Genomic DNA, 14773 nt, shown 5'->3' on the forward strand with positions numbered 1-14773 from the left:
TCCCCGAGGGCCCGCCTCCCGACCAGCCCTGGAGCTTGCCGCCCCGCCTCGGGCAGGGCCTCCCGTGGTGTGGGGCTGCTAGGCTCCTTCCCCTCAGTGCTACCTCAAGTAACCGGGAATGATTTCTAAGGATGGGTAAGGGACTTGAGAATCTCGTGGGGAAACAGCCTCGCTGCTGGGCCAGCGGGCACCCAGGCAGGGTCTGCTCCAGGGCTGCCCTGCCCTCCCTGCCACCATGGCGTGGTCCGTCTTTCGTTTCTCTCCTGCTGCTTTGTCCCCTACCAGCTGCTCATTCCAGACGGCTCTCTCGGCTTTTATTTGCTTCTCGGCTTCGGTTTACCCTGATTTTCCGTCCCCGCTGTATTCATTCCTGTTAACTAAGCTTGGCGTGACAAGTAAAGGCAGAGAGGGAGTGACCATAGAACCGGGCAGTACCGACCGGGTCGGGAAGGGCTTGCGTGCCAAGCAAGAACTCAGAACGTGACTCTGAAGGCAGCAGGGAGGCTTGGGAGAGTTGTAGGCCGCAGATGCCTGGGAGTGAGGGAACAGGCGGGGACAGCGGCCCAGACAAGCGATGGCAGCTCCTGAAGTAGGGCTTTGGGGTCGCGATGGGGAAAAGGGAAAGAAAGGTGCTGGGTTTTACTGCGCAGGGACTGGGGATTGCCTCGGGACAGAATGAGATAAAAGGACCCCGCTTCTCCCCTGAACTTCTCCACCTGCCCCGCCTGTTTTCACATCCTCGCTCCGCCACCACCATGTAAATCCCACCTGGTCTTGAGGCCGCATCCTCTGCGGGCGCTTCTCTCCGTGCAGGGCGCCCAAGAGCCCAGGCTCAGAAATCCATGGCGCGTCCACACCCTGGCCTGGACCCCGCCTCGTGACCTATCCAAGGGAAAATCGTAGGGCGGCCTCCGAGGGCCAGAGATTGTCTTAAAGCCTGAGGCGTAGTAAACACATATTATTGCTGCTCATCCCTCTTCCCTCCCGAGCACTCACGAAGACCTTGTCTGGCAGAAGACTTCCCGCTGCCACCAGGGTGTCTTCACTCCTCGTGGTGACCAGCCACTGAGAGTTAAAGGAATCCGGGTGGGAACTAAGGGCAAGTAGGGAGAGCTCGGACAGTGCAGGCTGAGCAGGCAGGAGAGCGTCTCCTACCCAACGTCGCAGTGAGACGAGGATGGAAAAGGACCGGAGGGTCTACCAAGTAGAAGGTCACTGCCGCCTGGGAGATGCTCCCTCCATGGAACAAGGACAGTGACTGACAGCGCCAACAGCGACTGAAAGACAGTGCTGTGAACCAAGTGAAACACACACACACACACACACACACACACACACACACACACACCACCACCACCACCACCACCACCCCACCCCCCAGTACAGGGGTCCCAGATAAGCAGGGCTGCCTGGGGGTGCCCAGTCACTGCTCTTGACACTGGCCTGTCAGATTAATAGCTTCTTTGTGGGGAGAAGGCGGTTTCACGTAGATCAGTTTTATTTGTGAGGTTTTTGCGTGAATCCTGGCCCTACCCTCTGCGTTTCCTTTCCGACCTGTAAAGCCTCACTTTATCACAATAAGGCTTTATCGAGTGCCTATTCTGTGACACGCTCCTCCGGGCCCTGGAGATGCGCCAGTAAACACAAGAAGGCCCCTGCCCTGCAAAGAGCTAGCCAGTGAGGCAGATGCCAGGATCCAGTTACTGAGGGCTGGTTCCCCAGGGCCCTGCACCAGGAAGGGCGATGGCAGGCAGCAGGACACACAGAAATGAGCCTCAGAGGAGCCCTTGAAGTCCTGGGGAGTTTAGAGGTACCACCTGGAAGAAGCAGCAGTAGTGAGGAGAGCCCTGCCCACCCCTGGTCTCTGTGGAATGTGGAGGAGGAGGAGGAAAACAGTCCCCCCCTGAGAGCCTCTGGGGGCCTTGTCCTTAGGGTTTGTCAGGAGCATAAGAAGTTGAAGAGACTGTTCGGAAAATAAGAATGTAAAGAATTGCCTGAACTTGAGCTTGCGGGGCGGGGGGGCAAAGTGAGAGATCGGAGAGCGAGTTGGCTGGATTGGAGTGAGCACTACACAGAGCAGGGGATTATAAGTCTTGGAACCCGGCAGTGCTGGCACATGCCAGAGAGCAGTTGAGCACGAAGGAGGATGCAGGTGTTGCCTTTCAGTCCGTCAGTCGGTGCTTCCTCCATTCACCCAGGCCCTTAGTCATCCACGCAGCATCCGGGGAAGAGCAGCGGGGATCGGAAGGGACCTGATCCTGGGTGAGGTTTTTCCCCCAGGAAAGCCCTGGAAGGCAGTCTCTTCTTGGAATTTCCCTGTTAACGATGAGGTCAGCTAGCTGCTTGTGGCTCCTCTTGCTCTCAGCAGGATTTCATCAGTGCCCTCCAGCTGTGAAAGTGGATTGCATCAGGCCAGAGAGTGACTAGCCCGCTCCTGGCTGTTGTCTGTCCTCCAGCCGGGGCCACATTTAGGCGACTCGCCTGGCCTTCTCCCAGGGTACCAGGGGCCGTGTGGAGTGGGGCTAAGAGGGCCTGACATCTGTGAGAACCAGGTTCTCCCCTGAGCCCTGCGGTGGGGGATCGGGGGAGGTCGGCCAGCCGGCCTCCTCTGAACCACACAAGAAGCCTGGAGGTGTGGTTCCCCCGGGATGAGGAAGTGGGGAGATTACTGTCTCCAGTCTTGGTTACGAGAAGGGGATGCACTGGGGATATTTCCGGAGCAGGGGGTCACCCTTCTCTGTGGCACCCGAGTGCAGGTGTCTGTCCCCCGACTTGCCACAGTCACAGCAGCCCGCTGGAAGAGAGCGCTGTTCTTTGGGAAGGTACGCCGCCCAGGTCTGAGCTGGGGCCTTGTCCCCGCAGCCATCTGGGCAGCCAGCCGGTCACCTCTTCTCCCTTCCCTTGCAGTCCTGGACTCACAACATTCAGCGGGAGAAGGAGTTTCTGCGGAAGCTGGTGAAAGCGCGCGTCATCACCGACCTAACCAGTGGCATCTGAAGAGGTCCCCGCACGTGGCCCCGGGGCCAGGCACCGCCAGGAGCAAGCAGCAGCCCCCGCCACCTGCCCGCTTCGCTGGCTGAGACGCACCAGAGCCTTCACACACAGAGAAGGACAGTGCCAAGTGCCGCCCCCGCTGGGGGGTGGCAAGACCCTGGCAGGGCAGCCAGAGTACCTGCTGGAGGCCCGCCTCAGAGACGAGCACGCACCCTCCCGCTCAGCCTCAGTCCTGGAAGCCAGAGGGCCGAGCAGCAGCTGGCAGGGCCTGCAGGCCCAGCATGCAGGAGGTGGCACAGGAGCCTGCAAGGCCGCTGCTGGAACCCTTTCTCGGATCAGTGTTTGGTGTATTCTCATTGTGTGCATTGGGATTGGGGGAGGGCGGGGATAATTTATTTTTAAATAAGGTTGGAGATGTCTCATGTGGTCGTCTTGTCATGCAGAAAGAGGCCCACTAGAGGGCTCGGCTGACAGCAACTACCCATCAGGCGCTCCCTATAAAAGTGGGAGGTGCCCTGACTGGCCTGCCTGCTTCTTCAAGGCTGCAGGGAGGTGGGCAGGATCCCATGCCAGCCCCCCTATAACTCATGACTGTTTAGAAGATGGAATATTCTCACTCACCAGCCCCAGTTCACTCCAGAGGAAAATCCTGGAGTCACCCCTTCTGAGCCAACAAGAAGCCCCTAGGCTAGAGCAGAGACCTTCCAAGCTTGGCAGGGGCCGAACCCAGGGGAAGGGCTCCCCTGTCCATCTGCAGCTGATCCAGAAGACTGTGCCTGGGTCTGGACTGACCAACTTGTCAGCTGCTCTGGGTTTCAGCAAGGAGACTGTGGGGCCCGTCACCCTGGACCAGAGGGAAGTGAGGCCCAAGGCCCTCACTGAGACTGTGGCAGCCATTCTCGGTTGCCACCATGGAAGCAATAAAGCTCTTCCCTGAACCTGGAGCCTCCCGCTCTCTGGCTTTCCTCGAAGAATCGACCCGGGACCTCGGCAACTGGGCTAAACCCAAGGGCCCTCTCTCCTGGCCCTGCCTTCTCCTCTCAACAGTCGGGCCTGGGGAGCCACCTAGGGGTCTCCAGGGTGGCTCCTACCCCACACAGCCCTGCATCCTCTGTGCCATAAGACAGACACGACCGGGGGGGGGGTTGTTGGCGCACCCCACTGTCTGCTCTTGGGTGCCTCAGAAGAGCAGGCTAGGGCCCACAGCTCTAGGGCCATGCCTCTGGGCCACCACAGCTGCAGCTCAGCATGGGCCTTCCCCTCACACTTCTGGCTTGGCTTTGGGAAAGGCTAAGCCATCTCCTCTCCCATAGCCCCCTCTCCCAGCACAGAATCGCAATGCACACAGCCCATTCCAGGCATCGTCTGGTGGGTGAACTGTAGAGAGAGCCCCCACCACTCACCCAGAGCTGTGAACTCCCTCCCTTCCCTGAGAAAGGGGCAAGCATGCCTGCACTAGAGGCCACGGACAGCGCTTCCTGTCGGACATGGCATCCCCACTGTGGCTGTGGTAGGCAGGCAGGCTGGCCAGCCTCTGCCCTCCCTGGTCCTCCCACAAGTAAGCCCCAAGGATAGCGGTCCTGGCCATCTGAAGGAGCCTTGTCTCCCGGGCCTCTTGTTGCTGAAGAACCCGCCCCCCACCCCCGCAGCTGAGGGGAAAACCCCATCCTGGGCCCGCTCCAGTTCCTGCTACGTCAGCGGCACCCCCTGGGCTTGGACAGAGCCCAGGCTGCCAGCCCCGTTAGCAGCAGCTCTGGCCCGAAAGCCCCAGGACAGCCACCTCAGTGGGGCAGCAGCAGTTGGTGCTTCTCACCCTGACCTGCCCCATGGGGCTGCTGTCAAGCCTGGGGCAGGCCACACCACCACCAGTTGGCCACCGCCCATCTCTGCAGCCTGGCCTCGAGCCCCACCGCTGTACAGAAGCTGTTTCTTCACCGGCGCCACGCCAACATCACCTGTGCAGTTGTGGAAAACGGCACGCGCTCACGGCGTCACCACGCGATTCTGATTCAGATGTAGGGCGGGGCCCAGATGTGGGCGGGTCTAAAAGGTCCAGGGTGGTTCTGATCCCCACATGCTCTGAACACTACCCTCCCCACCCAGGCTTCCAGTGATTAGCCCACAATTCCCGAGCCCCCCATCTCTCTCGGGCCCAGATTTCTTCCCCACTTCACTCCGGGCCGCCAAAGGCAGCTACTTCCTGAACATTCATTCCCACCAGGATAACCCACAGGTCCAATTCTGCACTCACTGCCTGCCCCTCCCCGGTCACCCCAGCCGGAGTGAGTGCGCCCCGTCCAGCTGGTCACCCAGGACAAAGGCTTGAGGGGGTCTTTTCTGCGCCCCTCCCGCCTAACTTTCCAAGCGAGCTTTGCACGAGGGTGAGTTCCCAGCCTGTTTGGGACCTGTCCGCTCCGCTGGCGCGCCCAGCTTCACACCATCACATGCGTGTCAGGCACAACAGTGGACTTAAACCCCTGCAGTGGCCTCCGGTGCCCTCGGGGAGACTCCGGAGCCGGCCTTTCCGCTCTTCCCGGTAACTTGGCCCACCTCCGCCTGCCAAAGGGCGGCTATGTGGCCTCTGAAACGCCACCCTGCAGCTCCTGCTCGGCCTCGGCTCAGGTGTGCCTCCCTGCTCAGCGCCGGCCTCCGCGGTGGGCAGCAGTGTTGGCACGCGAGTCAGAGGTGGGTGGTGGGGCGAAGACGCCAGGGCCAGAGGCCTCGGAGGACCCCCAAAAAAGCGGGTGAGCAGTCTGCGGGGAAGAAGAAAGTAGCGGTGCTCGGAAAGCGGGGCGTGTTAGTGGCGGGGCGGCGGGCGGGGACCCAAGGCAGGGGCCAGCCTGCCCTCCCCTCTCCCCGCCCTGGCTCTCCCTTCCTCCCTCGGCCCGCCCGGCCCCGCTCCCGACATCGCGTGTCTGCAAACTGTGCTCCCAGTTCCGCGCCTCCGCCGCCCGCCTTCTCCGCTCCCGGTGTCCCGGGTCCCCTCCAGGCTCCCCTCCCTCCCCCGCCTCGCCCGCCCTAGTGCTCCCTGCCCGGCCAGGAGAGGACCGGATCCGGCGGGCGGAGTGGCCAGGTGAGCCCTGAAAGGTGGGGCGGGGCGGGGGCGCTCGGGGCCCCACCCCGGGATCTGGTGACGCCGGGCCTGGAATTTGACACCGGACGGCGGCGGCGGTGGGCCGAAGGCTGCCGAGGGATGGAGTTGGGCCCGGCCCCCAGACCCGGCCCACGGGCTCCGCCAGCAACAGGTCCTGCGGGCCACAACCCTCGCTGCGACCCGGGCCCCGGGCCTCGCACCCGCGGTAAGCCGGCCTGCTGGCCCACCCCTTCGTCCCAGCCTGGCTGGGCACATCTGGGGCGCAAGGGAGCGGGCAGGATGGTGGCCCTCTCCACCCGCCTCTTTGCATCCTCCCTTCCCCCCCCCCCCCCGCCCCGGCCAGCCACACAGCCCTCAGCCCCTCCCAAAGCTCCCCAGCCCCCCGCGGGTCGCCTGTCGGACCTGGCCGACCCTGCGTGCCCTCGGTAACGCGAGGCTCGCTGCCGCTACAGGGTGCAGACTGGCCGCCAAGGCCGCGCTTCGGGCTAAAAGAGCCGCTGCCAGGTGCACAGCCCTGGGCATGAGCCATATGAGCTGGGAGAGCAAAGCCCGACACCGGTTCTGAGTAAGCTGCTTAGAAGAACACACGAAGGCCCCCCGTGGTGAGTATGGGGCCAGTGGGTGGGGAAGGTGAGGACCGGCGGGTGACTGATGGCCTCCCAGGAGGCCAGGAGGGAGAGGGGGTCCGAGCTGCCCTGGGGGGACCTGCTCCAGAGCTTCCCCTGGTACAGGGGAGGGCACCTACGGCTTTCTTCAGAGACCTCTCACCTGGTCTCCTCTCCATCGTGGGTCCAGTCACAGGCTGGCCTGGCACACACCACACAGCCCTGTTAGTTGAGGCTGACGCACCTGGACCGTGAGGACCACAGCAAGGAGGTGCAGGCACTCTGTGTGCTGGGGTGTGACAAGTGGGACCCAAGAGCAGGCCAGCTCGTGAGGGCTCTGGGTGGCTGCTGGTGGCTCCTGTAGGCTGGTGGGGCTCCTGGGGGAAATTTCTAGAAGTGGGTTAGGCTGGCTAGGGTGCAAAACCAGAGCCAGTTCTCAGGGCGATTCCATCCCGAGTGACCAAGCTGAATAGCCTCACTGGCCCTTCAGGGAGTGGCGCTGCTGGTATCAGAGAGCCCACCCCCCTTTGAGTCTGCAGGCTTGGCACATGCTGCCCTCTGGTGGTCATGGGAAGCCGTGGTCCAGACCCCACATTTTCTTCATTCTTGACCCTAGAGAAGACTTGTTCATGGTGGGGATGGGGGGGGGGGGGCATCTGCGGTCAGAAAGTGAAGTTGGGACTCCGAGTTCAAAAGACAGGTGGTGGAGAAGCAGGGTACAGCAGCATAGGCTGAGGCCTGCACCATCATAGTGACCGGAGAGCACTAATCATTTCCTCTAAGCCTCAGCCTCCTGCATGGGGTGACTCTCTTGACAAGCCTGGCTGTCCTGGCAGCGCCAGTCCCATAGCACGGCTGGGACTTTCTGAGAAAGGAAGCCTGCTATCGTCCAGCTCCAGCTTTGTGGCCTTAGACCCAGGGCTGTGGGTGTAAAGCCCTCATGCACAGTGCAGCTTCTCCTCCTGGGTAGAGGAGAGACGGAGATGGAGGCTTGTTCAGCTCGAGATAATTCACCTCGCAGTGGGCTCGAGATAATTCACCTCCAAAGGAGGGTGGAGGGCCGGTGGACAAGGCTGATGGGAGCCCCTGATGTTGACAGATATGGAACCTGGACGCAAAGGCCCTTCTGTGCTACCCCGCTGCCCCAAGCCTAGGCAGCAGGTGAGTGAGTGTCCCCGGGATGCGCACCAGGCTTCATCGGGGAAAGGTGGGCTTGGCTGGAGAGGAACAGTGGGGATTGGCTTGGGCGAGGATCAGATGTGGAAGAAGAAACGGTCAGGGTGACACCGCCAATGTGTGAGAAAGAGCCCCCGACTTCTGCGGCTGATTAACGCCCTTAGGTGACCCCCCTCTTCGGGGTTCCGAAGCCTGACAGGCCTTGGACCAAACCTCCCCCTACAACCTGGAAGCGCATTCTTTTCTGACCTCCGCTGTTCCCCTTTCCTGAGCTTGGGGGTGGGGTGGGGTGTTGCACCTCCCCCTCCCAGAGGCTCCGTTTTGTCCCCGCGCACAGTCCCCCGTGTGGCCGACGCTGGCCGCCCTGGCCCTCTTGAGCAGCGTCGCGGAGACCTCCCTGGGTCCCACGCCCCGCAGCCCCGCCACGCACGAAGGCCCCGCACCAGCCCTGGCCCCCCAGGCCGGGCACCTGCCCGGTAGGTGAGAGGAAGAGGGGGGCGGGGACAGAGCGGGGCAGGGACCCCCCGCGTGACTCCGTCTCTTTGCAGGGGGGCGCACGGCCCGCGTATGCGGCGGAAGAGCCCGGCGGCCGCCGCCCCCGCCGCCCCGGCCCGCGCCCCCGCCGCCCGCGCCGGCCCGCGCGCCCCGGGCTGGCCGCCGAGGCCGCCCAGCGAGCGCGGGGGCGCGGGGCTGCCGTCTGCGCGCGCAGCTGGTGCCGGTGCGCGCGCTGGACCTGGGCCACAGCTCCGACGAGCTGGTGCGCTTCCGCTTCTGCAGCGGCTCCTGCCGCCGCGCGCGCACCGCCTACGACCTGAGCCTGGCCCACCTCCTGCGCGCCGGCCTCCTGCGGCTGCCGCCCGGCGCCCGGCCCGCCGGCCAGCCGTGCTGCCGACCCACCAGCTACGAGGCCGTCTCCTTCATGGACGTCAACAGCACCTGGAGGACCGTGGACCGCCTCTCCGCCACCGCCTGCGGCTGCCTCGGCTGAGGGCGCCCCAGACCGGGCGCCGCCTGGACCGGAACCCCGGGGTCGCCCTGCCCGGAGCCCTCCCGGAGGGACCCGCGAGCCCGCGAGCGCAACCAAAGGTGGAGGCCTCGCAGGGGACGCAGTGGACAGCCGGACCCAAGGCAGGATCGGAGGTGGGGGCGGGGGGCAGGAGCCCTCCCCGCGGGGTCCCAGCACCACCGCAGACCCCAGACTCCACTCCTCGGACTTCGACTTCGACCAGGCCACGGACCTGGGACCCCTGCTCGGGAGAGGCCCGCTGCGTGAGGCCCCCCAGAGAAGCCCTGGGGCCTGGGATTTGAAGGTGACCTTGCAGTTGCTTGTCTGAAAGTAGCTGTGGTGCGACTGGCCTTGTCCTCGTTCCCGGGAGCTAGGCCCCTATTTATTATTTCTAAATTATTTATTTACTGTGTGGCTTGGTGACTCCTTTCCTGGGCAGTGGGCGCCGGCGGGGCAGGAGTGGCTGGGTGGATGGAGAAGGGGACGTGGTACTCGTGGGCCCCAGCCCCACTCCGTAATAATACATCCACTGGCATCCAGTCCACGCCGACTCACGGCGCCCATAGCATGGGGTAGAACTGCCCCGTGGGTCTCCGACACTGCAACCCTGCACTCCAGAAGACAGCCTCATCTTTCTCCCCCAAAGAGGTTGCTGGGTTCAAACTGCTGACCCTGCAATGAGAAGCCCAACGCTTAACCACTAAGCCTCCAGGGCTCCTCTGCGCAGCCGTACAGACCTGCATTTCACGGCCTGCCCCTCCCGGCGGCTCTTCAGGGGACCAGAAGACAGCCGCAGTCAGAGGCAGAAGGCACAAAAGCCAGCTCACAGCCCCTGTACTTGGGGCAGCTGCCGGGAAAGACTGCAGAGGCTTCTGTGGTGACCTCCGGTCTCCCTGGCCTCCCTCTCTGTGGGTGACACTGGACCACATACTGCGTCGTCCCAGTGTCCTTGAGTAGTGACTTCCCACTGAGAACAATCTTGAAAGCATCCCGACAGCACCCGCGCTGCCTCTGCTTACTACCCACATTCCTCTGTGACAAGGCCGAGTGCCGTGGGAGGCTGGGTCGGGGATGAGGGACAGGAAAGGCCTGCGGGCCCTCTGCGGGACCTGAATCTTGGGGGATGACAAATAGTGATCAGTGCCCATTATGTCAGGCAGGCCTGTGGGTGGCACAGTTTGTGCTTGACTAGGAATGGAAAGGTTGGCAGTTGGCACCCACCTGATGGTGCCACAGAGAAAAGACTGGCAGTCTGCTTCATAAAGACCGCTGCCCAATTCTGAGGAGTCGGTGATTGTGAGAAAGAAAAAAAAATAGACCGCTGCCGAGAAGATCCCGTGGAGCAGGTGCACTCTGGACCACGGGGGTCGCTCTGCATTGGCACTGACTCCGCAGCGAGGCTTTGGCTTTGTGCTTTGGCTCCGTCAGCTTTAAGAGATTCTGAGGAGACACGGGAGAGACGGAAGTCAAGGGACATTTTCCTTGCCCTTAAGAAGTTGAAAGCGTAGCAGGAGAGGCCGACGATAGGGACCCAGTTACAGAAATGATTCCTTAGGTTCCGTGTGACGAGTGCTGTGGAAAAGGACAGGAAGATGGGAACACTTTGTCTGGAAGGCAGGGAGGGCAGTGTTGACCCTGGCCTCTCAGCTGCGCCCTCGTCGTCTCTCAGAGAGCCATGGGAGAACTAGTCCATGCAGTCGCCCTCCGCTTTCTTCACGGCTGCTGAAAACTTGCCTCCTACGGCTTGGCACTGGACAGACCTATGGGGCTTTCTTGGAAGTAAGATGGTGACGTGTGTGGGGATGGAGTAAGTATAGGACATCCAGGGGGCTCTCCGGAGGCAGTGCGGGGTGCTGATCTGGAGTTGAGGTGGGGGCTCTGGGCCGCAGGTCAGTTTAGGAGCCATGAGGACAGGGCAGTAGCTGCAGGCAGGGGCAGGTGGCCAACAATCAAGAGAGGTGGTGAGTGAGAAGCGGTTGGAGGTGGGCCCCCTCGGGTATGTCATACTGTTCACTGAAAGGCCTTCCAAACGGCTCAGGGCTGTCTGCTTGGGCACAGGTGTCCCCTCGACCCAGGCCGGAGTGAGGAGCTGGCAAGACCTGGGTCAGGGAGCAACGATTCTGAATTCTTGTGTGTTCTGTGTGCTCACAAAACGTCGGTGCCTGCACGATGCCTCCTCACCCTGTGGTCCCCATTCTCTGCCTCCAAACCGATTCAAGATCCTCAGTCTCCACCTCTGCCCACCCTCTACCACCAGAACACCCTCTCCTACCAGAGGGGCTCACAAAGGCCAGTGCTTCTGGCCTGCGTGGTGTCACCTGTCAATCCTAGCATCGTTGGGTCAGCAGGGTGGGTGTTGTTTTCGCTGGCATTATCTAGCTTCCCTCTAGGGTCTTCTAGCCATGGCAATGGCTACATAGAACTCACAGACAAAATTCATGACGAAAGGTTTTATTAAGGAAGCTTAACAGGTTATAACGCCAGTGAGAAACGCTCAGGATAGAGTTGGCTTCTCAGGACCTATCACAGTGAGAAACGCTCAGGATAGAGTTGGCTTCTCAGGACCTATCACAGTGAGAAACGCTCAGGATAGAGTTGGCTTCTCAGGACCTATCACAGTGAGAAACGCTCAGGATAGAGTTGGCTTCTCAGGACCTATCACAGTGAGAAGCGCTCAGGATAGAGTTGGCTTCTCAGGACCTATCAATCACACAGCTCTTTCAGATCTGCGAATAAACACTGTAAGTCTAAACCTAGAGGCATTCAGTTCCAGCTCCGGGGGTCAGCAAACCCAGCTCCCTGAATCAGTGCCCAGAGTCACCCTACTCCAGTAAGCCTTCGCTCAAAGGCACCCAGTTCCACTTCCCTGGGCCAGCAAGGCCAGCTTCCCCAATCCGGTGCCCAGAGACACCCCGTTCCACAAGCCAGCCTCCTGCACAAAGCACTCGGCTTGACTTGCCCCTCCGCTGGCAGGGCCACCACGCGATTGCACGCTCTGGCTTCTGGTTCTGCTGCCGCCGCTTCTCCAATGTTATTATAGTTGTCTTGTGGATCCAAGAGGCTTGCTGCTCAGGGACCTCAGGTCCAGACAACACCTTCCTCTCCTGGCTCTTGCTGGTAATGAGATCCCTCCTGTTTCTCATGTAACACGAGCAGGATGGCAATCCAGGGACTCCCGTTCACGGCTATTCACAGGTGAATCCTGTCAGGATCCTCCCCCGCCCGCTTACCCGCTGCCTGCAGGACAAGATCGTTTGGTGGGAGTTGGACCGGCTGGAAGAGCCCTTCCCAAGCCCTCTGCGTCCTACAGTGAACGCAGTAGACACGTCAGGCTTCAAAGCTGTTGCAGCAGCCTAATGATGCCGGCGCTGACCATGCGCACGAGGAGAGGGCGACATCTGAGCCTGAGCCACCTCGCTCTCCGATCCTCCTCGCTTGTCCAGCGCCTGGGGGAGCAGCTGTGCAGAGGTAACCTGTCACATGACCACACCAAGCAGAGCAGTTTCGCTCCCAGGGGCCCCGGGTGGCTTAGATGTCTTCATTTCTGGCTGTTGGAAAACGCAACCCTGCCCATTTGCGTAATCTTCCAGAATGAAGGTCTGGGCTCGCCTAAAGGTGTCACATCACCACCTCTTTCAACAAGCAAATTGCCAATTCTGACTCAGCGACCCTACAGAAAACTAAGTAACCTAACATGACCGTGTTTTGTTTCAGCTTTGAGGGGACCCAAAGATTTACCTCTGCATTCATTCTAGCCAGCAATGCTGGTTCCAGGTGGCTCGTGCTGCCCCTGCCCACAGCAGGCTGGGCCACTGGCTTCCCTTTCTCTTGTCCAAGGTTTGCCATCTTTTCCCTGACCAGAGATTCCTGCAACACACTGAGTATGGCCCGCTTGACGGGGGTCACATCTTGAAAAGAAGAGGTTGGGTAGAAAGCCAAGAGACCAGAGAAAACATCTAGAATTTGTCCCGTGTGATTTCACCTTTCTTGTTCAAGAGGAGCGGTTCTGAACCTGTCTGTTTTAGAGTTACCGAATCCTGGGAGGAGCCCCTCAGTGGCACCAGCAGTTTAGAGCTCGACTACTAGCCCCAAAAGGTCAGTGGTTCAAACCCACCCAGAGGGGTCGTGGAAGACAGGCCCGCCTGGCGAGCTGCTTCTGAAAGATCGTCGGCTTGAAGCCCCATAGAGCCATTCTCCTCTACACACGTGGGGACACCAGGAGTTGGGATTGACTCAACCGTAACTAATAAGAGAGTACTGTGAGGTAGTATAAAGCCATGGACCCTCTCCAGGAACATATGTATACTTAAAAATCACTTATCTGTAGGTCTCGTAAGCAATCTTAGGGGATCCATGGACCGTCTACATCAGGTCACACGCTGGGCTGCTTACTGAAAGATTCATGGTTGAGCACACCCAGAGATACGATGTCAGAAAGACCTGGTAGTCCACTTGTAAGACACCCTATGAAGCCCAACTCTCCTCTGCCATGCTGGCTCCCATGAGTCAGTCAACTGGATGACAATGGGTGGGGATACCAGCCTTCCAAAGCTCCTTCAGAGGCCCCTGGGGAGCCCCTGGCACCCAAAGTTTGACGGATTGTTGTAGGTGGCCCATCAGTGCCCACCTGGGTAGATTGGTTCCTCCAGGTGGACTCGGGAGCCTGTCTCAGGACCCTCAATTGTTTACAACCCTCTCCATTCATCAACCTTTGTCTGGTAACTCATTTCCTCCTACATTTAAACTTCTTCATTTAGAGCCCATCTAAAAATAAAATCACACACTTCCACCTCTCCTTGGCGAAGAGTTCTTGCTGAGGCCACCGGCGACTCCATCATCACTCAGCCCCAGGGCGACTTCTCAGCCTGTGGTCCTCCAGCTCTCAGAGGCACCCACTTGGTCAGCTCTGCTTGGAGACCGTCCTCCCTGGCTGTGGTCCCATTCGCTCCTCGTTTCTCTTCCACCCTCCAGAAGCTCCCCCTCAGCCAACTCCGGGGCTCCTCTTCCTCTCCTTGCCCCTTAAGTGTTCCTCAAAACTCTAACGTGGGAACGGTTTCTCTCCCTCTCTCTCATTCTACTCTCCCTCAACACCAGCACCTACCCCACCCCCTGACCTCAGATACCCCCCATTGTGGGCGGCCGGCCTCTACAGCAGAACGGGCTCCAGGGGGAGGGCTGTGTAATTGAAGGATAAATTCAAGAGACGTCAGACAAGACAAAGCATGCAGGGGCTCACCTCGTCCATGTGGACCGGAACCAGAATGAGGGAGCATTGCATTCTCTCACCAGTCTACATCATCTCGGCGTGTGAGCCACAGTAAACACATGACAGGAGGGGACGAGCTAGGGGTGTACATGCAATAGGAAGGGGGCTTCCCGTGAAGCATACATGGGACAGGAAGGTACATGTGTAACCAGAAGGGCGGATTCTAGAGTCAAGATGGCAGCCTAGCCTTGGTCGTCTCTGAGCTGGCTTGACCTTACGTGTCTTTGAGCAGTTCTCCAGGGAGCAATCTAGGGTCCTTATCAGAAGGGAGTGGGCCGAACTTAGGGTTCAAGCATCTGACTGCTTGTGATGGCAGTTAACCTTTAGGCAGATCGCCTTCAAGCAGTTGACCTTCAAGAGGATCGTAATACGCAGCCTTACAAAAATGGCATTATTATGGGGAGCGTACCTTTGACTTAGGAAAATGTGACTGGAACACACCTTTGACTTATGACCGTGAAGGTCTCTCCCAGGGGAGCCCAGCCTCCCAGACTCCTTAGATGCAATAGCAGTATTCGCATTGAGAGTCTGTCTGCAAACACTCTCTTCCCCGTTCTGTTTCCCACTCCCCACGGTCAGAATGCTCCCGCTGTCTCTCCACCCTAGACCTTCCTTCTGACTTCATGTTGGCA

The 14773-nt window shown here is 60.2% G+C and overlaps 2 protein-coding genes across 4 annotated transcripts in view; both read left to right on the plus strand.

Moving 5' to 3' along the window:
- Positions 1 to 3948, plus strand: part of ST3GAL3 (ST3 beta-galactoside alpha-2,3-sialyltransferase 3) — a 239393-nt gene extending 235445 nt beyond the window's left edge. For all 3 annotated transcript variants that reach the window (XM_075555119.1, XM_075555100.1, XM_075555110.1), the window contains one exon: positions 2908 to 3948. In XM_075555119.1, the coding sequence (XP_075411234.1) occupies positions 2908 to 2997 (90 nt within the window). In that variant the 3' untranslated portion in view covers positions 2998 to 3948. The remainder of the gene's footprint in view (positions 1 to 2907) is intronic.
- A 757-nt stretch (positions 3949 to 4705) lies between these two features.
- ARTN (artemin) lies at positions 4706 to 9283 on the plus strand. The gene is made up of 5 exons (XM_075555131.1): positions 4706 to 6293; positions 6541 to 6690; positions 7793 to 7854; positions 8207 to 8345; positions 8418 to 9283. Exons 3-5 carry the CDS (start codon positions 7795 to 7797, stop codon positions 8855 to 8857), a joined length of 639 nt encoding a protein of 212 aa, XP_075411246.1. The 5' UTR covers positions 4706 to 6293; positions 6541 to 6690; positions 7793 to 7794; the 3' UTR covers positions 8858 to 9283.
- The last annotated feature ends 5490 nt before the right edge of the window (positions 9284 to 14773 follow it).

This window comes from Tenrec ecaudatus, chromosome 1 (genome assembly GCF_050624435.1).
Source record: "Tenrec ecaudatus isolate mTenEca1 chromosome 1, mTenEca1.hap1, whole genome shotgun sequence".
NCBI lineage: Eukaryota > Metazoa > Chordata > Mammalia > Afrosoricida > Tenrecidae > Tenrec > Tenrec ecaudatus.

Excerpts from the sequence above, each read along its gene's own strand:
- ARTN (XM_075555131.1), top strand. The coding sequence starts at position 7,795 with ATGGAACCTGGACGCAAAGGCCCTTCTGTGCTACCCCGCTGCCCCAAG. Across the intron at positions 7,855-8,206 it reads GCCCCAAGCCTAGGCAGCAG|TCCCCCGTGTGGCCGACGCT; the intron begins GTGAGTGAGTGT and ends CCCCGCGCACAG. Across the intron at positions 8,346-8,417 it reads CCAGGCCGGGCACCTGCCCG|GGGGGCGCACGGCCCGCGTA; the intron begins GTAGGTGAGAGG and ends GTCTCTTTGCAG.